We start from the raw sequence: 26,229 nt of genomic DNA, 5'->3' as shown, positions 1-26,229 counted from the left end.
AATTTTGAAATGCGGGTCAGGGAAAGGAAAAAAAAAAAAAATATCTAATATATATATATATATATATATATATATATATATATATATATATATATATATATATATATATATATATATATATATATATATATATATATATATATACACATATACATACATACACATACACACACACACACACACACATACATACATATATACATGCACATTTCCCCATGTTATTTCCCTTTAAACTTGTTGAATGTGTCTAGTACATCCAGAGTCTAAAAAGACCAAATAAACACAGCTGCAACAGCAGTAGTGAGCTTGTTTAAGATTTTAATCAGCAGGGTCTAGGCTTTTATGCAAAAGTGATCTTGGCAGCTGTGCAGCCAATCGATTGCTTTTATGTGCTTTGCGGGGTGCCACACCACCCACCCCATTTGCAGATTTCCTCGGCTGAGTGTGAAACTCTTATCACTTCTGGTTCACAGATGCCAAAATCTCGAATGAAAAGCTGGGTAACAGCTGACCAAGCAGGGGAGACATTTGGGGTCTAACAGAACCCTGATGTCTCCATAAAGAGTACCTGTCACCTGACCAATGCCATTAAATAGGGGGCTTGGCCACCATGTGATAGAAATGTAAACAAAAAAAAAAAATACAAAAAAAACCAAACTAAAATATTATATAAATGAACATTTTTTAGCGCCCTATCACCACGTTTGCACCCAAACACAAATGTGCGTAGGGCATGCATGTATATGTAAACAACTGCACAATACACATTAGGTGTAGCCACAGACACTTGAAAGAGATTATATTTAAATTGGGGGATTATATCGTGTTTTTATTGCGCTAGAATTCATTTTAGTGTATTTTCTATTTTCAACTAAAGATTTAATAAACATTTGTGCAAATGTGCAAAAAGTCAGCTACTATCTTTTTATTCTACAGGGCCTCCGCTTTAAAAAAATATATAAAATCTTTGGGGGTTTATGCAATTCTCTAGCCAAAAATGCAGAGGATTTTAACAAGTGTGTGGAAAGTGGAAAATGGAATAAACCCCCCCCCCCCCAGAAATATAATATGCTCCCCTTCCTTTATTTTTGACAAGACAACCCAGTTCTGCATTTCTAAGCATGTCAACCCTGCCTACTTCATTTCTGATGTATTACAAAGAATACAGACCTCTCCTCATCTCCTCCCCCTCCTCATTTTTTATATGTAAGCCAGTTGACCTGTCTAATGCAGGGCTATACTATGTGCAACAATGCTCGTCTCCAATCATTAGGTGCTTTGAACTTACCCAAGGAACAAGGAAAAAATATTGGGTGAAAACATTTTAAATTGAAAATAAAGAGGAAATGAAGACACTTCTGAAAACTTTTAAAATGGTAAACCCTCTAAAGAATTTAGCCAAAGAGTAAAGTTATTAAATATGCCTTTATTAGGGATATGAAATTAGACTTTACAATTCTATTATCTATGAATGCCCTTTGAACCCTCATTTCTAAATAGTCTACACATGCTCAATGATCCAGTGATTGCAAGGATTAGTAGTTGGTAAAAACTGCATTAAATAAATCGCCAGAAAGCGTCCATTCACACTTGACGTCAAAGTTGCATGATTTTCAGCACGACTTTGATAAGACTGAGTGCAACTTTACACTCTCTGGATCAAAGATGCATTGAGGTAGTGCGGGCACCTTTTCTAAGTTGCACTGATTTGAACTGTCATTGAAAAGAATGGGCTGTGATTTGCCATGTGATTACGATGTCCACAGAGCCCATGAAAAGCATGGGCTGCAACGTATCATGCAATGTCACTTAATGTAAAAAAGTCACATGACGAGTTGCACAAGTGTGAATGGAGCCTAAAACATAATAAATCATTAAATGCACCTATCTAGTCTTGCAAGTTTTGAAAACAGGTTTGCGAATGAATGCAGAGTTTTGTCATATTCAAATACTACTGCTTGTTGCCATGGTGTGTTTGTCAGAATATTTGTGCAGACAACATACAGCCACAAATACACTCAGCTTAGAGAAAGTATTCTTTGTAAAACATTCACCTGATAACAGCTAATGCTAGCCATACACGCACAGAATTTCGGAAATCGGGCCGTTAGTGAACACAAGTTTACAGACGATTTTGATCATGTGCCCGGCTAATGTCGATGGATCCACAGCGAAAACTTTTATCGTTTCAACTAAAGTTTATACGTGTATGGTAAAATTGAAACAAAAATAATATTCTGACTCGTATTGTGCATGTCTTTGAAATATCAGTGATGATCATGAAAACAATTATGTAAAAGTTTATTCTGTCAGTTAGTGGCCAATTCGCTTTCGACCGACGAATAATCGTTCAGTCTGCAAACGGCCGAAATTCTGTGCGTGTATGGCCAGCATTAGGCTACATAACTCATTTGGCAATACTTTGCCCGTCAAATTAATCGTTTCATATCATTGTTTTATATAAACTGTATCACTTAATGCAATATAATATTCAGCAAAGAGCTCTGGGGTTGATTTACTAAAAGTGGAAAGTGCAAAAACTGGTACAGCTGTGCATTGTAGCCAAATCGACTTCTAACTTCATCTTGTTCAATAAGGATTTTGAAAGGAAAAAAAAAAAAAAAAAAAAAAACCACTGGAACCCTATGCAGGGCTGCACCACATTTTGCACGCTCCAGTTTAAGTAAAGCAACTCCTCTGTCTTGTAGACCATATACTTTTGTGACACTAAACCGTTTCCATTTCATAAGGACCATGATGGGCTTGGTTATACCCTATGAAAACAAACAAGAGGTTTCATAATAGGCTAAGCGGTTACCATTTCAGGAAGTCGAATAAAAAACCCCTACGCACATTTACATAAAAATTTATAACAACTTTAACTTACATATTTGAAAACTTGAGAAGAGCCTTGAAGTCGATATTTCGGTCAAGAAAATCCATAGTGTAGCTGTGTGTATGAGCTTTCTACAAAAACACCTGCAGAAGAAACAGATGGATTACTGGACCATTGTCATGCATTCTTTTAGCCAAGACACTGCTTGTATTCTAAAACAACATGCTAGATCATCGGGATTAGTGCCACAATGCCTCCTGATTTGAAAGGTACAGGCAACCAAAATTGAAGAGTATGCATCGTCTTGTAATATTTAGGGGCGGTAAGCAGCGATTGCTCTGCAATGGAATTTCCAGTTCTAACTACTTTGCAGTTGTATTAAGCAGATCTCACTGATGCCACTATATACTTAACCCATTTACATCATGGAGAATGTAGTTGCAACCATAAGATACAGGGACTGATTTACTAAAACTGGAGAGTGCCAAATCTGGTGCAGCTGCATATGGTAGCCAAACAGCTTCTAACTTCAGCTTGTTCAAATAAGCTTCGACAAAAATAAAAACCTGGAAGCCGATTGGTTTCTATGCAGAGCTGCACCAGATTTTGCACTACCCAGTTTTAGTAAATCAACCTCAGTGTGTTCAATTTTGTAATGGAGGCACAGTCAGGACATCCCAACATGAGGATTTCACTGGTGAAGTCCCCAATAAGTCCACAGTTAGTCATTTAAACTACTGACAACAAAGCAAAACTGAAATCAACTTTGGGTGGCTTTAACCTTTAAGTCTACAATGAAAACCACACATCAGTCTAAGCTGCTTCAATACAACAAGCTGAGAGAAGTAAAGTACAAACCTGCCTCGTGATGTTGCTTCTCTGCAATAATCACACTAAAAGCTATACAGGGTGACTTACAGAAATGGAGTAACCCCCTGGGACCTGTTGATCTAGATGGTGCAATTATTGCAGGCTCTTGCAGGAAATCACAGGCTCGGGCCTTTTCCACAGAGAATGCATACTGTGTTCTACGTATGCAGAGTCCCGCCCTGTGACAGTCATTAATACTGCTAATGATTTCCCTTGGCAACAAAAATGACTGCACACATATAGCTGGGGAATGATAAATTGATACTAATCTCCACTAGCAAAGAAATGTAGACATGCATTGGATACGAGGGAGAAGGTCAATCTGACAATAATTTAATGCAACAAGCTTGAGTTTTTGGAAATATAGAAAAAGCTTGATAAGCCATTTGAAAGATTATCTCAATGTCAGTTGAGCAGATTAAACTCACAAAGCCAATTGTCATGCACATGGCCGAATTCTATAACAAAGCCAATTGTAATACAAAAACAGAGAGGCTGGAGGGAGTGGGGAGCGGGGCTAAGCCACACTCTGTCTTATAAACACAGAGCGGGGCTCGGGAGCGAGCATGCATAAGTGTCCCAATAGCAATCAGCTTGCTTTGGGGGCACTCAAGAAGAGGAACGACTGGGGCTGCTCTGTGCTAAACCACTACACAGAGCAGACAAGTATGACATGTTTGGTAATAAAAAGAAACAGATTTGCAAACACCTTAAGCAAGGTTTAAGTATAAATTAAAATTACTGATTATACCCAGTATTTTCAGGCACTGAATGGTGTGCAAAATACTGTGGTGTTATATAAACTACTTCTACAGAGGTCATAAGAGACGTTCTGAGTAAGGTACAATAATCCACAAGAATCTTGACTTTCCTGAAAAGCATGTATAACAAACGCAACAGGAAGGTGTCCAAACTTTATAAATCTCTTGTAAAATACTTGTAGTGCCAACTGTATCAAAAGCAAGATGTTGAGATGATATACAATGGTAAGAGCCGGTTCACACTGGGGCGACCTGGTCGCCTGCCATAGAGTAGCTGTGGACCCATTCTAATAGGAGCGACACAAGTCGCTCCGACTTAGAAAAAGGGTCCGGAGCTTCTTTGGGGCGACCCGGAGCGACCTGCATAGACTTCAATGTTATGAAGTCCGTGCCGGCCGCTCCGAGGTCACGGTGCGAGCCGCGACTTGTGAGGTCGCCCCGGCAAGTCGGATCGCTCTAATGTGAACCGGCTCTAAGAGTGATGGTGTCGTAAGAAACCCATATCATAGCAATACTGATAAAACATGGATTCTGAACAACTGTGTAACAAGCTGTGTGCGTCTATCTTAGGCTAAGTTAACACTGGCATTAAATTCAGGTGTTTGAGAGGCAAAAACAAATGCCCCTCAAATGCCTATGCAAATGATACAATGGACAGCACGCAGTGCTGTTCACATTATCAAAACATTGATGTCACTTTAAAATGAAAACCTTATGTCGAGTCAGGAGGAGTTTGAAGTCTTTCAACGCCTCCCATTGAAGTCTATAGTAACGCTCTGCAAACACTCTGGCAGGCAGTTGCGGTGTGGTTGCAGGGCATTAAGATTTGTTTATTTTCTGTAATGGAATAGGCATTTGTGTAGCGGTTTTAACGCACCTTAATGGTAATTAATCGCTTTAAAATTGCCCACAGGGCATTTGGGGAACATTTAACTTTTGTAAAACGCCCATTAACGATTGTAAAACGCCCGTGTAACGCCCATACTAAAGCTCATCAACACAAGTCTCATGCCCATACTAACACTATGGGTGCGTTTGTTAAGCGTTCCAAATGTAGTCAAGTGTGAACAAGCCTTTACTGCAAAAAATTGTGTAATATTTAGTACAATAAAGTGAAACATGTGGCCAGGCTATGCACATTCAAATATTTAATCACTTGCCTACCGTAAGCTGTCATATGATGTCTTCGGTTTGTAGTGGTTATACCGGGATGACCCCCCCTCCTCTTGCCAGAACACTCTGATCATTGCTCTTAACCATTGGCTGAGAGCACTAATCAGGAGTCGGTCAGCTGCTGGTTTTCCAGCATGCATCCCCAACAGAAGCGGCCCAACCTCCTGGCTTCTGTTGGACCGGCTGGCATAAACATGGGCCGAATGTTGGCCAGTTTTCATTGAACCAGCTGATGTCTCCCAACATTCGGTTCAGTGTACAGGACCTAATGCAGAAAATGGTTTTCGATAAAATAAATAAAAATAATTTAAAGCGCTGCGCCCCCCGTGCTTATGCACAAATGTGAGTGTATACACAAGTCCCACACGCATATGTAAATGGTGATTGCACCACACAGGTAAGATATCAACACGAACGTCAGAGCTAGAGCAATACCTAGCACCAGACCTCCTCTAACTCTAAACTGGAAACATTTTTAAAGCCTATGGATAATTTTAAGTACTGTAGTTTGGCGCCATTCCACAGGCATATGCATTCTTAAAGTTTGACATTAAAAGGTATCTATTTACTCGGCATAGGATCATCTTTTACATTTTACCAAGAATTGGGCATTATATTGTGTTTGTGTGCAATAAAACTAATTAAATTTATTTTTTTTTTTTAAATGCATTTGAAAAACCGCTGCGGACATAACAGATGCAAAACCCAATATTTTCTTCTCTAGAGCAATGTTTGGCAAGCTTTTTTCAATCAAGGCACCCTCTAAAGTTATGGACAGTCTTGAGGCACCCCATTCTAATCGCTTTACATAATGCAGCAACATCCACACATGTAGGACACCCAACATTAGAGGCGATTTATTCTTCCACATCCAATACACTTTCGCACATTGGTACTGATTAGCATTCCAATGTTTCTCTTCTCCCTCTGTTTTTCTCCATCACTCCGCTAATTTGACCCCAGCACTGACAGAGAGGGGCAGGGGAGGGTCATTAGTTGTTTGGACACTGACGGTTGGCAAGTGGTTAAAAAGTTATTTTCCTCCTTTCTCTTTTGTCTAGAAATCCCAGTGCCAGCAGCCTCATAGCTATATATCTGCAGTGTACAAAAATCAAGACACTGCTGTTTCTGATTGCTGCTCTAAAGGAGTTTGGAATGAGATTTGGAGAGGCTCACTGTTCTTCCTGCTCAAGGCTGTGACATGAAGAAGCATTCTCTAGGGACTTCTCATTTTTCATAAGCTAGTTGTGCACGCCAAAGTTGTGTTGCTTTAGTGCAATGGGGTGTCAATGAAACTGAATGGCACCCCAAAGCAACAATGTTTGCATCATGCATAGCAGATTCATGTGAATGGGCCCCCGGAAGTTTTAAAGTGCACCCCTGTGATCCACAAGACAAATATGAGCAAAAAAAAAAAAAAAACACTCAGGGCCGGCCTTTGGGGTGTGCGAGCTGTGCAGCCGCACAGGGCGCCATGGGTAACAGGGGCGCCGTGCGGCCATCCCAGCTCGCAGATGATCAGGCCGTACAGCGGGAGGTAAGCGGCGACTGTGGCCTGGAGGTTTAGTGTGGGGGATCTCTAATGTAAAGGGGTATTTGATGTAAGGGGGGCTCTGTGAGGGGTCTCTAATGTAAGGGGGCTAAGTTATTAGTGATCATTAAAAAGAAAAGAAAAAGTGCAAAAAAGTGCAGGAAAATGTGCGGGGGGGTCGCCACAAGATTAGCTCGCACAGGGCGCCTGAACACCTAAGGCCGGCCCTGACCACACTATTTTAACCAAATTCAAGACCAGGCTTTTTCTGCTGCCACGTTTTGTTTAAATCTGTATTTTCCTGCTTCTATTGTACTTCTTTTAAAACAGAGATCTTAGGGGGAAAAAAATGGCAATTGTTGCAATTTTTTTTATGCCACATAGTATTCGTGCAGCAGTTTTTTTTGGAAAAAACACACTTTAATGAAAAAGAAAAAGAAATAAACACACTATATTATATATATATATATATATATATATATATATCCCAATTATTTTGTAAAATGTGAAAGATCATGCTACGCTGAGTAAATCGATACCCAACATGTCAAGCTTTAAAATTGTGTACGCTCATGGAATGGCAAAAATGATGGTACTTAAAAATCTCCATAGGCATTGCTTTAATAGCCTTTACAGGTTACCTGTTTAGAGTTACAGAGGAAGTCTAGCGCTAAAATTATTGATCTCGCTCTACAGTTTGCGGCGATACCTCACATGTGGTGTGAACACTGTTTACGTATAATTTTTTTTTTCATATTTTACTTTTTTTTTTCACACGGTCCCTTTATTTTTTTTTAAATCACTGACATGCCTATTACAAGGAATGTAAACATCCCTTGTAAAAGAATGGTGACAGGTCCTCTTTATGGAGTGATCTGGGGGTCAAAAACACCCCAAAATGTCACCTTTAAAGGCAAAAGATAAAAAAAAAAAAAAAAAAAGTGTTTACTGCAACCCTTGACTGTAAGTGACGTCATGACGTCGCTCGGTCCTTCAAGGCAATAGAGGCGATTAAAGATGATCTACTCTTTGATCGCCTCTGGGACCAGCCAGCCGCACCGTTGGATCGTTTTTCGGGCGAGCCCCCGGAACCAGTAAGCCCGAGAAACACCAGTGAAATGGGCAAGGACACGTCCTCTCCCAGCGCTTCTGAAAGTGTTCCAATGGCTCATGAGCTTCTTTAGAATGTTTTTATAAAAAAGCCAGCTGCCAGTTTAAAAATAAATAAATAATAATAAAAAAAAAAACTACTGTGGTTATGGCTGATAGCTTCAGCCATAACCCCGGTAAACCACTTCAAAGCCATAACACATACATATATGTGTGTATTTCGGTCTTAAATTTTAAAGGCTCAATTCATCTTTTGCAAAAAAGTAACAAGTGCAGCAACACTGATCTTATGATCAATGATCATTTACTATTTTTTTTGCATTAAAAATTGCAAGCAGGACTTCCTACTTCGGCCTTCCTGTAAGAGGGTGGCTATGTTCATTTTTCATGGTCCCAATATATGTCTAAATGTAGCCACCTTCTCTTGCTTACTCCCAAAATGAATTAGGCACCAATGGACTATAGGTTGTGTAGTGTTCAGAGTACCCAATGTGCATTGTTGTTCCAAACAACAGGCGGGGGGGAGGAGAGGATCAGGAGCTCACAGGTACATTACAAGGAGGCCAAAAAACAAGAAACGATTTCATGAACAGATTACAGGGCCATTAAGTAGGGGATGTGTATGGATTATTTTTGGAAAATGAAAACATTGTTTAATGTTACTATGAAGTTTCTGAATAGTTACAGAAAGGTCATTTTAAAGCTGAAGTTTAGTTACAGCGGTTTCAAAACCAAAAAAGTGTACAATATTGCAGTTCACCAATCATTAAATCTGGTGTCTGCATTCCTTTTTCTTTATCTTTTTACCTGGTGATCTAGCAGTAACATATCTCCTCTATTGGGGTGTCTATAATCAGAGAAGGAACAACAAACACATTTGGACAGCTGTTAGGAGGGTAGGGTTAGCGCCGGTTCACACTACCGCGACACTACTTCCCGGGGCGACCTCCGAGATCGCGGTGCGAGCAGCGTGCCGCGACCTCGGAGCGGCCGCCACGGACTCCTCCTGGTCGCCCCAAAGAAGCTCCGGACCCTTTTTCTAGGTCGAAGCGACTTGTGTCGCTCCTATTAGAACGGGTCCGCAGCTTCCCTATAGGAGGCGACCTGCGGCGACCTGTGAGGCGACCAGGTCGCCTTAGTGTGAACGGGGGCTTATATGCGCTACCAAATTTTGATACACTAACAAATTGAAAACAAACTCCAGCTATAACTTTTTAAGCAGTCACAGCAACAGTTTTGCTATGTTTGGAATAAAGGGTTTAAATACAGAAAATAATTAAGAGCTGTCAGTGGTAAATGGTTCGTTTCAACCCTCTTACTGCTACATCTGTAGGACAGCTTGTTTTGTTGAAAAAACAGATTTACTGGCAGGATCACCAGGTGAAAAAGAAAATGAATGCAGCTACCACATCTAAGAATTGGTAAACTGAAAATGTAATAAATGTTTGCTTTCGGGGTAATAACACATTTTTTGTGTGTTATGCAGCACCAGGGGCATAAATGACCTCTAATGAACTGTGTCCCATGTCAGGCTAGCTGCTGCATAGTGTAGAACCCTACATCAGCCGCTGTGAAAAAGCTTCCACTCACTTTGCATTCTATAAAGAACAGTAGGAGATCAATGAATGGAGGAGGCAGCCAGAAGATTGGTGGAACGCTTTAACACACACTAAAAGATCAGCACTGTGGGAAGGACCAAGCGAGATGCAGAAAAGATTTCTACGCTATTCTGCATCTAGACACAGGAGACACCAAATTTGAGGTAAGTTATGTCCTTGGTGCTGCACAGCAACAAAACAAACTTCAGCTTTAAAGTAACTAAGAATGAAGCCAATGGATTAAAGGGCTGTGGCCATAGTATCTTAGACTGTAAGCTCTAACGAGCAGACCCCCCCCCCCCCCCCGATTCCTACTGCATTGTAATTGTACTGTCTGCCCCCATGTTGTAAAGCGTTGTGTAAACTGTTGGCGCTATATAAATCCTGTATAATAATAATAGTCAGAGCTCATGGGGTCATGAAGGCAACTGCCATCTTAAGTATAGGATAAAAGGTTGAAAAGAAAAACCTACATTCCACACAACACAATTTTGACCAACAGAGAAAAAGCCAGCTTTGAAATATTCATCCTGGTGGCATATTTTCCTGCACACAGATAATTACCTACTAGTAAATAAAGTCCACCCCATTTATTTTTAAAAGGAGAAGTGTGGGTTTAAAAAAAAAAAAAAAAAAAAAAAAAAAAAAAAAAAAAACACATCTCCATGCTGCAGCTCTCCCCTGCCAGCTCTAAGCCCATGAACTTGACCAGGCTGACCGCTGATTGCTCAGCAGTTCTTGGTTCGCTCTGAGCAGAGAGTGGCGATGGTCAGTCATTGCTCTCTGCTCTGGCCTGCCCTCTCCCCATCCATATAGTCAGGATCCTCCCAGAGCGGCTCTATGACATCAACTAACAGTAGGCTTTACCCCGCTGTCAGCTGATCCTGGGTCACAGGAGTGCAAAAGTGAGGGCAATTGTGTACACAATAGAAGTACGGCCAATAAAGCTTTGACCATACATTTAAATGGATTTCAAACAGCAGTGTCCAGAAATTTCAGAGAACTTGCATATGCGTCCATTATCTGGTACTGGCCCTTTAACTAATATATATTTTTTTTTTTATTTATTTATTTATTTATTTATTACACATACACACGCTATTGAATGACTTCTTGGATTTGTACTAGATCAAGCAGCATTGTTACTACTTGGGTCATTGCAACCAAGAAAAAAAAAAAAAAATCTCAGTACTACAGCGTAGATGTTTAAAGCTAATAAAATGAACATGACGCTGCACTTGTTCTGAATGTTTACAAGGCAGTGCACTAGAGAATGGAAATTATCAGATGACACTGCTGAAACACCCTCATGTTTGCTGATTAAATATTGTAATTATCTCAACCAATAATCACACGTATATACTAAATAGATATATGACAAAATCATTGAAAACCAGTACACAAGCTATTATACTGCACACTAACCGGTCAGCAGATCTACAGTTACAAAAGTTCAACTTACCAGTTTGTTAAAAGTGCAGAAAAAGAAATAAATTATTAACTAGAGTCAAAGACCTTACACTGCACATCGGAAAGTCATAGATGACTGTTCACAACCTGGGAATGCATAACAGGAGTAGAAACATCCCAGAAGTCAGACAGCCAATGCACTGAAACATTAGAGAAAACACCTAACTTATCTGAGCATATTCTATCGCAGTCAATAGCAGAGTACTGCATGTTCTCTCTTCAACCAATGTTGAACTCACTGGTTGCTGCATTGTAAAATAATTTGTCACTACTCTGCCTATTGTATTCTGAAAGCCATTACCAAGGACTGTCACAATATCTGACAACGGCTGCATCTGAACATTTTCCACCCAGCTCGCACCATTTTCAAACCAAAGTATGTTGGGCTGATGGGAGCCAAAAGGACCACCCACAGCTTGAATTTCAGCCTGTTCATCAGGAAGGCCCTAGAAACATTCTACCAGATGTTTCTGTATTATAAAGAGTTAGGAAAGCAAAACTTTACAGAAGCAAGGTGGAGCCTCATTGCAAGTAGTTTTATACGCAGGTAAAATATTTTAAAATGTTTGACTTTAATATACCTTTAATTGGCACCCCATACAGAGGCAGGTCTTTCCTGGAACTCCCACTGTGCTTACCATATACTCATTTTCTGTGTCAAAAGATTCAGCTGTTTCACTTTCATTTTTCTGTAATCCACGACATTTGTAAAACATTGAAACTGGACACCAGAATGAACATTTCTCTCATCACCTGCACAGAAACCCACTATCTTTAATGCTTCCTCTTAGAATGTACGGACAGATGGCAGACAATTATAAAGAGCCAGATTATGGTATTACATCAGGTCAGTGAATAGTATATGGTTAAAAAGGGGACCTGCTGTTAAATAGAGTACAAACTGCTAATAGGAGATTATAGAGGGCATCACAGCAGAGGTTTGATGCATACCATTGTCCTATTAAAAACAAATTGCCCTCTGCACACCCTGGAAGCCCCCAAATTTTGTTGTCTTGTACTGCCCCAATGAGTGGCTTGTGATCTCAACCTAGGCCAGAGCCTGCTTAGTATTTATTGACAAAAATACAAGGTGGAAGGACAGGAGTGCAGAAGGAAATTGTTCCTAGCACTTCGGAAGATGACACAACTTACTGCATGTCAACAGTGCTACTACAGTGCATTGCACCATCCCCAGCAGCCAGCCCATTACAAGATATGGACTACTGGATTGAAACAAGCTGGCCTAGTCTTTTATGTGCATATATTCCTAGAGTTCAGCTTTATATAACTAAATCCTCCACTCCTTTATAGACAAGGAAACTGTCATCTTAGTCTCTGCAGGTGCCATGATGCTGCACATGTGATCAGTTATGACACCAAAGGCTTTACAGCTCGGTTAACAGTATAAAACCACTGTGACAGTTGGGGAACCGTTAAAGTGATACTAAAGTCTTAGTTTTTAGCAAAAAGGAAAAAATAACAAACGTAATAATTACCTGCCCTGTGCAGTGGTTTTGTTGAACAAGCATGCTGGAAAACGAATGGCTGCGAACAGAGATCGCCGCACTAACATTGCTTAGCTAGCATGGCAACCTCTTTTTTCCCCCCTTTAGCCCGCTGTGTTGAATAAAAAAAAATAAAAAAAGCTTTAAATCAATGGGTTTAGTTCTGCTTTAAGTGAGCTCTTTGCAAACTTTCTCTCCAAAGCCTCTAATGCAGAGGTGCTGTGGAAGAGGCAGGTGAGTCCAGGGCAGCTTTTTAATCCGGATGAACCCTTAAAACAGAGCTAGATCCCAAGAGCCAGGTGGTCATCGCCATTAAACATTACACCAGGCGCCTAACTTTTGAGGTTTGCTTTAGTTGTCAATGGTGTTGGCTTTCTGGATTGGACAGACTGGCTCCTGAATTCCATATTAAATTTGCCCACTGCTGCCCTAAAATATTTTGGGGGGGTTTCAGGGAACTCCTGCTAAGAAAGTGATCTACATTTCATTGTAAATGAGCATGATAAATATGCGGTTATATACAAAAATAAAAACTGCATACCTAGTATCTGGCACCCAGAGCCAATTATTTTACCACCACTTTAAGATTAATCAGTCATTGCTCAAGGAACCCCTAACAATCCCTGAAGGAACTCTGGTGGATAAAGACTTTTCTAATGTTTTTCGGCAATCAACATCTATTTACATCTTCTGATACCGATCTCTTTCTACTGCTCATTAGACAATACAGCCATTATCCCATAGAGACCATCATAGTCTGGTTTACAGTAACAAAACAAGTTAATCTACTGGCAAGACATGCTGTCAGGAGTGTCATAGTGTTGCAAAAGCTGTCGTCATGTTGTATAACCCTGTCTAGGTGAAGGTTTCAAAGTGTTACATCGTTGCCACTTGTTTTCAGCCTAGACCAGCCTCTCTCAATCTTAACTTAAAAAAACCCCAAAAATAGCTTTCCAGTGAAAGTAAGGAACCCCTGCTAATAATTAGTACCTCACAGTGCTTTAGAGTGAACTGAGTAAGGAAGATGCCATTCATAGCACATATATTTTTTTGACATTGGTGATCATTGGGAGAGTCGGGGGGGCTGGTGTTAAGAGAAAATAATACCCCCCTTACAGATAGCTAAAACATACTTGCTGTCAGTGGTTATTTATCTGAGCAGTGGAAATTGCTTTAGAAATCCAGAACAATTCATGGAGGAGGTCTATGCTTCACAGAACCCTGGCTGAGCACGGCTTCTCTGGACCAGTGGTCTTCAAACTGCGACCCTTTGCTTGCCTTCATCTGGCCCTGGGGGCACTATTCCTCCTACTGATGAGGCACTATTTTGCCATCTGACCACCAACAACGGGGACACCCTTTTCTCCCAATGACACCAACAATAGGGCACTATTCCCCCCCATTATGCCATCGATGGTGCACTATTCCTCCCCCTAATACAAAAAGTGGCGAGGTTTACTTTACTCCCACTGTTGTCAGGAAAATTTCCACTCACACTGGCCACAGTCTGGCCCTCCTAAAGTCTGAAGGACAATAAACTGGCCCTTTGTTTAGAAAGTTTGGAGACCCCTGCTCTAGGCAGATGGCCAAGAGGAACTTTTTCTAAAGATCCAAGATCTACCACAGCCCAAGCAATGCTGAACATCGTTGTTAGTATACAGCCAGTGGGCTTCAAGGCAGCTGAAGAAAAAAAATAATTGCAAGACAATGTCATAGTGTGCTAGGATGCATCACATTATGAGAAACGTGCCTTAAAGAGGAAGTAAACCCTCCTCTGACACTTTTACCTATAGGTAAGCCTATGATAAGCCGCTGGTGCCGTTCCTTCAGAGCCCCGTGCCGTGACCGTCGGCACGTGCGCACGGGAGTGACGTCACCGCGGCTGTGGCCAATCAGATGGCCGGATGCCGCGATCCAGGAAGACGGGCGACTGAATATGTCATCCGTCATAGAGGTAAGCGGGCGGCACGGCGGGGGCTCGTTCTAAGGTATTTTATAATGAGCTAGTATGCGATGCATACTAGCTCATTATGTGTTTCTCTTTCAGGGTGAAAAAGAAAAAAGAAAAAAAAAAAAAAAAAAAAAAAAATCGGGTTTACAACCTCTTTAAAACAAACTAAGCCCTCCAGTGGTGCGCTGCCACTGCTGAGAGGGATTCCATCTTCACCCGGTCACGTGGCCTCAGCCTACATGAATGGCAAGGGGCACAATGATGTCACTCCTGCGCATGCGTGCAGGAGCCGTAATTTACGGCGCGGGCTCTGAAGGTCCAGCACGGTATGCCAGACTTTCAGAGAGCATGTGCCAGTGACGTCACCGACTGCATGCACTCTATCTCCTAAACAGTGAAAGTTTAGGAGATATTCACAGTAGTAAGGCTTACCTGTAGGTGTAAGTGGTAAAACAGAGTTTACTACACTTTAGTACAAATAAACTGCCATCTATGCAAAGAAATCAATAGAAATTGACACAATTCAAAAACATGTCTTACCTACACAATGACTATAGGACTGAAAATACTCGCAGGGAGAATTAAGCAGAAGATAAATTGGCACTTTTACTACACAAGCTTTCCACTGAGCCGGGGGATGAAAATGGGTGACATTTAGAGCCGGTTCACACTACCACAACTCAAAGTCGCCCGTGCAGCACGACTTCATTGCGGCTTGCAAACGACTTCTCATTATAGAAGTCAATGCAAGTCGCTCTGACTTCGCCCAAAAGTAGTGCAGGAACCTTTTTCTAAGTCAGAGCGACTTGAGTCGCTCTGATTAGAACGGTTCCATCGCACAGCAGCATGGAGTGCTACTTGTCAGGCGAACAAGTCGCCTGACAAGTCAGTAGTGTGAACCGGCTCTAAATGTCTAGTATAATTAAAGTATAAATAAAACCTACATTAAATGGCATTTAGTGTGCTATAGCATCATACATCATAAACTGCAATATTCTCCATTCACATTAGCGTGTCACCAAAGTTACACGATTTCCCCCATGACTTTGATGCGATTTCACATTCTATAGATCAAAGTTGCATCAAAAGTCGCACCAAAGTAACGCAGGCACAGTTACATGGTTGCAACAATTTGAATGTTTGCCATTAAAAAGAATGGGGTGTGACTTGAAATGTGACTTTTAAGTCACAAGACAAACTGCACAAGTGTGAAAGGAGCCTTAAATACAGTTTACACCATCATTGTTTGCATCTCAGCGCTGGTGATCTCCAGCTTCTTTCAGCGACTTCTTGTCTACATACAGACACCTCATCATCAGCTACTCATCATAGTTCTGTAGAATACCAGCTGATCCTGCTGGGAAGGTCCTTGTTCAGGCACTTCCTGTGACACCGATTTTTCCAGATGTGCTCATGCGTTGTCACCCTGTCTTGTGTACCTCTAGTGGAGGCTACAAGCAGCTGTACTGACACATGGTACAGGTATGGTCTGCTGTTATCCAGAGTAGGGATGAGCCATCACCTGTACTGGGTTAATCATAGGTGACTGAGGAATTCCCATGTATACATGCAGGGAGTGCCTTGGCAGCTTATATTTGGCCTAGTACAGGTGACAGCTTCTTGTCTGATTAAGTCCCGATGCGGGAAATCCAGCGATCAGTGCTGGTGTTCTATTAGAATACCGCTACGCATCAGAAAATGCAACGGAAGTGACGTTGCGAACAAAAATGCTTATTGCGCAATGCATTCCAACATGGCCGCTATGTGTTTAAATAGGTTTCCTAATCTGACAGAACACGAAGGCAGTGGTGGACATCTTCTTACTAGTGATCGACTGATATCGGTTTTTCGTTGCCGATACCGATATTTTGGCCATTGCATGTTGGTATCGGACGATATTTTCGTACATTTAAAGAAAATATATATATATTTTTTTTTTTTTACTTGACAGGTACTGTTGTGGAAGGATCTGGGACCCCAAACCCCTCCTCTACACCTAAAAGCATTCAAAACGCCAAGTTTGGCGGTTTTAAATGCTGTCATTTTTTTTAATCTGGCGCCAGTACACGGAAGTGATGTCATGACATCACTTCTGGGTTTTTACATGGAGAGCCGAATGCGGCTTTGATCAGGTCTTCAGCGGCCGCACAGGCTGGTAACCTGGGCCTCTTGGTGGAACGGGAGACCCAGGCGAGCCGCAGAAGGTGGCGGGGGGGGGGGGGTGAGTGTCCCCTCCCGCTCCTTGTAATGACAGCCGAGCAGCTTCTAAGCCACATCGGTTGTCATTACAAGACAGCCGACCGTCGGCTATGGACGCCGGTAGCTGCAGGCATCACTCCGGTACAAGCACTTTCCTGGAATATCGATCACCTTGGTGGGCGATTCAGATATATCGGGGAAAGTGCATATCGGCTTTGCCGATAAATCGGTCGATCCCTACTTCTTACACCCAAGCAAGTCTTCAACGTCACACTTCATTTTAGCAGTTAAATCACCTTATATACTAAATTCAATTTTTTCACAGCGACGAGTGAAATAGCCTATTCCACTATATAGTCAGTTTGGTGCTGAGCAGTGCAGGGTGTACCAAGATGGCCGTCGCCATCTTGTGCCTGCAGGCTTGTCACTGTATTTACTATAATACTAAGAACAGTATAATAATTAAAACGTAATACTGTATTTCAGTATATAAGGCGAGTTTTCTGCTAAAATAACTGAAGATGAAGACTTGGCTGGGTGTAAGAAGTTGTCCTCTGCTGCCTTCATATTCTGTCAGATTAGAAAACCTACTGGAATGTTTAGTGGCTATGTTGGAACCGGCGGCGGGAAGGAGAGCGGCTTCTCCCTCGTCCTCCGAGCGGAGGTGACGGTGAGTGACTGACTCACGCACCGGCACCGCCCCCATTGTGACGTCAGGGATCAGATGTCCTGGATGATGATTGGTCCAGGCTGGAGACTGGACCAATCACAGCCAGGATATCCAAAAGTGGGGGTGTCCAATCGCAAGGACTTGCGCTCGGGTTACACCCCCAGAAGGCTGCCGATCGGCGCCTCTTCTGGGACGTAACCCCCCCCCCCCCCTTAGCCACCACTTCCATTACAGAGGCCGGCGAACCCAATTTTTTTTTGTAAAACTTTATTTGTTCGCATTGTCATTTTTTTTCTTTTTTTTTAGGGGTAGGGGGGCGGCGCCCTGGCGCCCCCTATGCACGGGCCGCCACTGGTTGGAACAGAACGTCACTTCTGTCGCATATTCTGATAGGTCACGGTATTCTGACAGGACACCGGTTGCCACATCGCACCTGAATCACACACTGGTTCAAACTGACATCTGCGAACCGCCAGGGGTGTCAATGTAATGTTAATCCATGCGTTCTGATTCCAGTGGGGGCTAAGAAAAGGGTCCTGCACCACTTTGGTGCGGTGCAATTTCAGCCATACAGCTTGTATGGCTGAACTGGCATCACAGACATGGCATGTGATCTGCACAGCAATGCGGTGTGAATCACATGCGATGTCTGCGATCGCAGAAGTGTGAACCAAGCCTTAAGACTAACAAACCAGAGCTTATCCCTACTGTAGGCCTCATCGGATTAAACCTGTAGCATATGTGTCAGCACAGCCGCTTGTAGTCTCTACCAGAGGTGCATGAGACAGGGTGACAACACTTGGACACAATTTGTAAAACCGTTGTCACCTTCCCAGCAGGAATTCTACTAATGAAAGGCACATATTTATAAAGATCAGAAAGGAAAATGGGTTATATGACTGTGTTTAGACGTCCATATGTGATGACTACATGTAATGGCCATAATAAATCTATACATATAGGGGTTTTCAGGCAGAGCACACACTGGTGGAGCGCCATATTCCCCCAGCAGAACACTGCGCCACACCGAACACAGCCGGCTTGGCAGGTAACACAAGGAGACGGCCGTGCTGTACTGCGGCTCTCCGGAGCGGCCTACTCTAACCCAGGGCTGCTTAGTATATCGCAGGAAGAGCCGCTCACCCGTACAATGCCGTGTACACGGCCCCCGTATGTGACTCGCCACTCACCTGTCTATTCCCCGGTGCTACGCTCTCTCTCTTTCTCTTTCTCGTCCGTTTGTCCCTCCACTTCCGCCGTACGTGTCACACCACCAGATACGAGCAGCCCGGGCCCCGCCCCTTAGCCTTCTATTCAGTCAGGAAGGGTGGGAGGAGCGCGCGGTGACATCACGACGAGAGATGGTAAACAGAGCGGAATCGCGAGGGGATTGGTGAACGTTAGTACGTTGGGGCTGAACTGCAGATTTGTTAATGTAGCTACAGCGCTCCCAGCGGACAAATGAAGCGTTGTAGGTGCATGCGTTATGCAATGTGACGAAGGCAAGTGGCAGTTTGATGTGCTGTAGGAAAGCGTGGTTGCATTAAAACATGGCAGTTGTCCCTCATGCTGATGTTTCATCTATGGCTCCTGGATAGGGTTGCCTCCTCATCCCTTTAAACCAGGACACATTAATTACACAGGTTCTGAGGCTGGAGTAGTGCACTAAGTGATGTTGATTACCACCTTAATCAGACACAAAACCTGTGTAATTAGAGAGGAGTTCCACCCCCCCCCTCCCCCCATGAAAAAATTAAAAGGCAGCAGCTACAAATTCTGTAGCTGCTGACTTTTAAATATTAGAATTTTCCTGTCCAGGGTTCCTGCAATATCGGCACCTGAAGCCGATTTTCGTATCAGCTCTCGGGTGCTGCCCCTGCCATTCGGGGTAAGGGAACCTGTCAGTGAAGCCTTTCGGCTTCACAGCTGGTTCCCTATACTGCGCATGCGTGAACTTATTGGCCTGGCAGCGGAGGAGGAAGGAGGAAGCCGAACTTCCGAGGGACAGTGCCCCATTGCTGTCTCCCAGAAGTGGGGAAGGGTTCCTGTCAAAATCAGGTACCCGTTCCCCCCTCCACCCTGAAAGGTGCCAAATGTGGCACCGGAGGGGGGGGGGGGCATATAAGTGAAAATTCCATATTTGGGTGCAACTCCGCTTTTATGTATGTCCTGGTTAAAAGGGATGAGGTGGCAACCCTTCTCCTGGACCCTGTGGGATCAGGGCTGCTGAGACCGGAGGGGTAATGGTCTGAGGCCCATGAGCTAGGAACACAACCTTACCTAGACCCAACCGCCACATGTGGTCCTGGTGAGGGAGGTGATGACCCCCACTAGGCCAGCTTGTGGGGGTCCCTGGCCTAGAGCCTTAGCTCCAAACTGTCCCTTCATTTTCAACCAAATCCCTCTGTCCCTCATGCAGCCTCAGCTGTTCCTCTTTTTGGTCTAATGTGTGAATCTCTATACAAAATGTACTGCAATGCCTTGAAAAAGTATTCATACCATTTGAAATGTTCCACATTTTGTCTTGTTACAACCAAAAATGTAAATGTATTTTATTGGGATTTTATGTGATAGACCAACACAAAGTGGAGCATAATTGTGAGGTGGAAGGAAAATGATAAATGGTTTTCAAATTTTTTTACAAATAAATATGTGAAAAGTGTGGCGTGCATTGGTATTCAGCCCCCCTGAGTCAATACTTTGTAGAACCACCTTTCGCTGCAATTACAGCTTCAAGTCTTTTTGGGTATGTCTCTACCAGCTTTGCGCATCTAGAAAGTGAAAATGTTGCCCATTCTTCTTTGCAAAATAGCTCAAGCTCTGTCAGATTGGATGGAGAGCGTCTGTGAAAAGAAATTTTCAAGTCTTGCCACAGATTCTCAATTGAATTTAGGTCAGGACTTTGACAGGGCCATTCTAACACCTGAATATGCTTTGATCCAAACCATTCAATTGTAGCTCTGGCTGTATGTTTAGGGTCGTTGTCCTGCTGGAAGGTGAACCTCCACCCCAGTCTCAAATCTTTTGCAGACTCTAACAGGTTTTCTTTTAAGATTGCCCTGTATTTGGTTCCATCAATCTTCCCATCAACTCTGACCAGCTTTCCTGTCCCTGCTGAAGAAAAGCAACCCGACAACAAAATGCTGCCACCACCATGTTTTACGGTGGTGATGATGCGTTCAGGGTGATGTGCAGAGTTCGTTTTCTGCGAAAGATAGCGATTTGCTTTTAGACCAAAAAAGTTCAATTTTGGTCTCATCTGACCAGAGCACCTTCTTCCACATGTTTGCTGTGTCCTCCACATGGCTTCTCGCAAACTGCAGACAGTACTTCTTATGGCTTTCTTTCAACAATGGCATCCTCCTGCCACTCTTCCATAAAGGCCAAATTTGTGGAGTGCACGACTAATAGTTGTCCTCTGGACAGATTCTCCCACCTGAGCTATGGATCTCTGCAGCTCCTCTAGAGTTGCCATGGGCCTCCTGGCTGCTTCTCTGATTAATGCTCTAGTTTTCCGGCCTGTCAGTTTAGGTGGACGGCCATGTCTTGGTAGGTTTGCAGTTGTGCCATACTATTTCCATTTTTCGATGATGGATTGAACAGTGCTCCGTGAGATGTTCAAAGCTTGGGATATTTATTTATAACCTAACCCTGCTTTAAACTTCTCCACAACTTTATCCCTGACCTGTTTGGTGTGTTCCTTGGCCTTCATGATGCTGTTTATTCACTAAGGTTCTCTAACAAACCTCTGAGGGCTTTACAGAAAAGCTGTATTTATACTGAGTTCAAATTACACACAGGTAGACTCTATTTGCTAGTTCGGTGACCTCTGAAGGACATTGGTTCCACTAGATTTTAGTTAGGGGTATCAGAGTAAAGGGTGCTAAATACAAATGCACACAACACTTTTCAAATTTATGTGTAAAAAATTTTGAAAAACATTTATTATTTTGCTTCCACTTCACAATTATGTGCCACTCTGTGTTGGTCTATCACATAAAATCCAAATAATACACATTTACGTTTTTGGTTGTAACATGACAAAATGTGGAAAATTTTAAGGGGTATGAAAACTTTTTTAAGGCACTGTATTTTTGTGTATATTATCATATAAGTACATTTAATTTTTTTTTTTTTTTTTAGTGATGCAAAGCAGAAACAAACAATAAAGCACCACCAGATAGTTTGAATTGATTTTTTTTTTTATCCAACCACTATTTTACGACATTTGTTATTTTTTGAAAGCAGTAGTAAATCACAGCAGATAAAAAAAAAAAAAAAATCCCTGCAACATAATATCATAATGTCCTAGAATTCGTCGCATACTAGCACATTATGAGAAACGTACAGTGCCTTGCGAAAGTATTCGGCCCCCTTGAACTTTGTGACCTTTTGCCACATTTCAGGCTTCAAACATAAAGATATAAAACTGTAATTTTTTGTGAAGAATCAACAACAAGTGGGACACAATCATGAAGTGGAACGAAATTTATAGGATATTTCAAACTTTGTTAACAAATAAAAAAACTGAAAAATTGGGCGTGCAAAATTATTCAGCCCCTTTACTTTCAGTGCAGCAAACTCTCTCCAGAAGTTCAGTGAGGATCTGTGAATGATCCAATGTTGACCCAAATGGCTAAAGATGTTAAACAGAATCCACCTGTGTGTAATCAAGTCTCTGTATAAATGCACCTGCACTGTGATAGTCACAGAGGTCCGTTTAAAGCGCAGAGAGCATCATGAAGAACAAGGAACACATCAGGCAGGTCCGAGATACTGTTGTGGAGAAGTTTAAAGCCGGATTTGGATACAAAAAGATTTCCCAAGTTTTAAACATCCCAAGGAGCACTATGCAAGCGATAATATTGAAATGGAAGGAGTATCAGACCACTGCAAATCTACGAAGACCTGGCCGTCCCTCTAAACTTTCAGCTCATACAAGGAGAAGACTGATCAGAGATGCAGCCAAGAGGCCCATGATCACTCTGGATGAACTGCAGAGATCTACAGCTGAGGTGGGAGACTCTGTCCATAGGACAACAATCAGTCGTATGCTGCACAAATCTGGCCTTTATGGAAGAGTGGCAAGAAGAAAGCCATTTCTTAAAGATATACATAAAACGTGTCGTTTAAAGTTTGCCACAGCGTTCTGGTCCACGGGGCGCTGGCTTTCCGGGAGCTGGGGGTGCAGGTGGACCCCGAGGGGAGATTCGTTTTTTTGCACTGTGTTCTGTTTCAATTTACATGTGTGTTGGCGGTGGTTTACATACCGCCCCCGTTTTCCTCTTTAGTTCTTAGAGAATTGCTTAACTTTATGCTAGACAAAGCGGACACCCCGCTGATAGTTGTGGGGGATTTTAATGGTGTCTTGGACCCTGTCCGGGATAGGCATCCACCATCCCCCTCTTCGGTGGCTGGCAGGGGCACTGCCCTTTCGCGCTTCCTGGAGGAGGTGGATTGGTCAGAGGCCTGGCGTTTGAAGCATCCTGGAGTGGTTCAGTTTTCTTGTTTTTCTAAAACGCACTCCTCCCTTTCTAGGATTGATCTCTGTGTGTGTAACAGGGCCGCCCTCCCTGTGGTGGAGGAAACGGAATATGCCCTTAGGGGAATCTCTGATCACTCTCCGCTGGTGGTTCAGCTGGCGGTGCGCCCCCGGGTGGCCTTAACTAGGGCCCCCTGGAGGTTCAACGCGTTTTGGTTGAAGCTGTTCCCACAAGACAACGGCATTGCGGCCGCCATCGGGGAGTTCTTCGAGATCCACGGCCATCACGGGGATGTGCTGGCGAGATGGGATGCCTTCAAATGCTACCTCCGAGGGGTGTTGATTACACATATCCGGAAGGTTCAGACGGGATCTAAGCAATTTGAGGAACAATTGGCTGGTAGTGCGCAGAGGTTGGAGGAGGATTATATTGTTGACCCTACTGAGGAGAAGAGGGCGGCCTGGCTCTCGGCTCAATCGGTATGGTTGGGGGAAGTCCGATCTAAAGTAGACAAGAAACGCTTTTTCTCCAAGACCACATTTTATGAAGAGGGGGAGCGGACGGGCCTCTTGCTGTCTCGTTTGGTGGGGGCGCGCCCCTCAGTTCCCCCCATAGGGGCACTTCGGCTGCCGTCAGGGCAGCTGGTGAATCGGCAGGAGGAGATCATGGCGGAACTTGCTAGGTTCTACGCTGACATTTATTCTACAAGGGTGGAGTACACTTCGGAGGAGTTGCAGGAGTATTTGAGTACCATACCATTCACGAGACTCACGGCCGAACAACGGGAGGGACTAGAGGCACCCATTACGGAGGAGGAGTTGATGGAGGCACTGGCTCTCTTTCCGGGAGCCAAGGCACCCGGGGATGATGGCCTCCCAGTGGAGGTTTATCAAACCTTCTCGGGGCTGCTGCTGCCGCAGTTGCTGGAAGTGTTCCGGGTGGCTAGAGAGGCTGGGACACTTCCGGAGTCCATGTCTAGGGCAAGCATTGTGCTTCTGCTCAAACCCGGGAAGTCACCCACGGACCCGGGATCATACAGGCCCATTTCACTGCTCCAGGCGGACGTCAAATTGCTGGCTAAGGTTTTGGCGCGGCGGGTGAATTCGGTGATCACTCATATTATTCATGAAGATCAGGCGGGCTTCATGCCCAATAGGTCCACGGCCCTTAATCTTAGACGACTGTTCGTTGCGATTCAAACGCCTGCGGATAACGTAGGTGAAAGAGCGCTGTTATCCTTGGACGCCAACAAGGCGTTTGACAGTGTGGAATGGGGATATCTGTGGGCGGTGATGGAGGCGTTTGGGTTCGGCCCAGTGTTTCTGTCTTGGGTGAGATTGCTATACCATCAACCACGGGCATCGATACGAGAGGGAGGCAGGACATCTGAGGGCTTCAGCCTAGGTAGGGGAACGCGGCAGGGCTGCCCGATTTCCCCTCTGTTATTCGCACTTGCAATTGAGCCCCTTGCGACGCGTATCAGACACAGGGATTCCATAGTGGGTTTTAAATACGGCCCTCTCCAGGACAAAATACTTCTATACGCGGACGATATGCTTCTGACACTGGGGGACACGGGTGGCTCCTTGCGGGCGGTTATGTCTGAGATCACTGAGTTTGGGAGGTTTTCGGGCCTTACCATAAACTGGTCCAAATCGGCGCTACTGTATCTTGATGCGAACGCCACTCGGCCACTGGACTCTCACTGTCCGGTCCCAGTGGTGGATAAGTTTAAGTATCTGGGAGTAGTGGTATCGGCGGACCCGAATCAATATAGTGTGCTCAACATTGGCCCTCTTCTAACGCGGTTCCGGGATAAAATTAAGATCTGGACTAAGCTCTGGCTCTCGCTAGCGGGACGGGTAAACCTTATCAAAATGATCTTGATGCCTCAGTTGTTGTACTTCCTGCACAATTCCCCGATTGTTATTACCCTGAAAACTTTCCGCATTGTGAATACCCTCTTCCGGTCCCTGTTGTGGAAAGGAAAGGCGGCTAGGATCCGTTTGGAGCAACTGCAGAAGCCCAGAGATGGGGGGGGTCTTGCCCTACCCAACCCCTGGCTGTACTATCTGGCGTCCCAGCTGCAGCACCTGGTGGGTGCGCTGTCGGGGGCTCCGGCTGGTGCTGCGTTGACAGTTATGCGGGAATTTACAGGGGCAATTGGGGTGCCGGAGGGACTGGAGGCTCAGCTGTTCACCAAACCCAATCGGCGATACCCGACGTATCGCCTCCTACAGAAGGTGTGGGATAAGACAAAACAAATGCAACAAGTGACGGGATATACCAAATTTAGTCCGATCTGGGGTAACCGTGCTTATCCGGAACTATGCAAATTAGATCAGGCGGATAGGTGGCGGGCTTTGGGGGTGACTCATTTGCGGCACATCCTCCATGGAGGGGTCATGCTACCTTTTGCGCAGTTACAGGAACGATTCTCCCTACCTGACCACATGAAATTCTACTACATACAGTTACAACATGCGCTGCGGGCTCAGGCTGCCAAAGGACAGTTCCACCTGTCACCTGCTCCTGTATTCTATCTTATGGAGCAGTTTACTGACACCAAGGGGTTCATATCGAGTTGCTATAACGCCCTGCTGAGCAAGTACTTGGACAAATACCCTAGTAAAGCCTGTGACCACTGGAGCACAGATGTGGGGGAGATCCCGGGTGAGCAGTGGGAAGAGGCTCTAGAGTCAGTTCGCACGTGTTCTTTGAATGTCTCGCATCAGGTGTCTCAATTATACATCTTACTTAGAGTCCACCATACTCCTCTGAAGCTGTACTCCATGGGTGTCCGTGACGACGATATATGCGGTCGTTGCCAAAGGGAGGTGGGTGACTTAATTCACCTGTTGTGGCGCTGTCCGAAGCTGCACAGGTACTGGACTGAGGTGCGCTCAGCTATTAATAGTACCCTGGGAATAGATGTACCCGGGGACCCTAAACACTGCCTTCTGGGTATCTTAGACCAACAAGTGGAGGACCGGTATCTGCGGGAGGCGGCCTCCCGCGCCCTGTTCCAGGCTCGCTTGCTTATATTACGCCTGTGGACGGCACCTGAGCCTC

General features: G+C 43.9%; 1 protein-coding gene across 2 annotated transcripts in view; it reads right to left on the bottom strand.

Annotated features, from left to right (window-relative positions):
• TMBIM6 (transmembrane BAX inhibitor motif containing 6) overlaps nt 1–2,994 on the bottom strand; it is a 168,602-nt gene extending 165,608 nt beyond the window's left edge. For both annotated transcript variants that reach the window (XR_014224919.1, XM_082245543.1), the window contains exon 1: nt 2,888–2,994. Coding sequence is in view for 1 of the 2 variants with exons in the window: in XM_082245543.1 (XP_082101669.1) it covers nt 2,888–2,943 (56 nt within the window). In the remaining variant the exon portion in view is untranslated. The remainder of the gene's footprint in view (nt 1–2,887) is intronic.
• Between the last annotated feature and the right edge of the window lie 23,235 nt (nt 2,995–26,229).

This window comes from Pelophylax lessonae (assembly GCF_965119305.1).
Source record: "Pelophylax lessonae genome assembly, chromosome: 2".
Taxonomy (NCBI): domain Eukaryota; kingdom Metazoa; phylum Chordata; class Amphibia; order Anura; family Ranidae; genus Pelophylax; species Pelophylax lessonae.
Note: the sequence above shows the minus strand (reverse complement) of the source record. Positions and strands in the feature narration are given on the sequence as shown.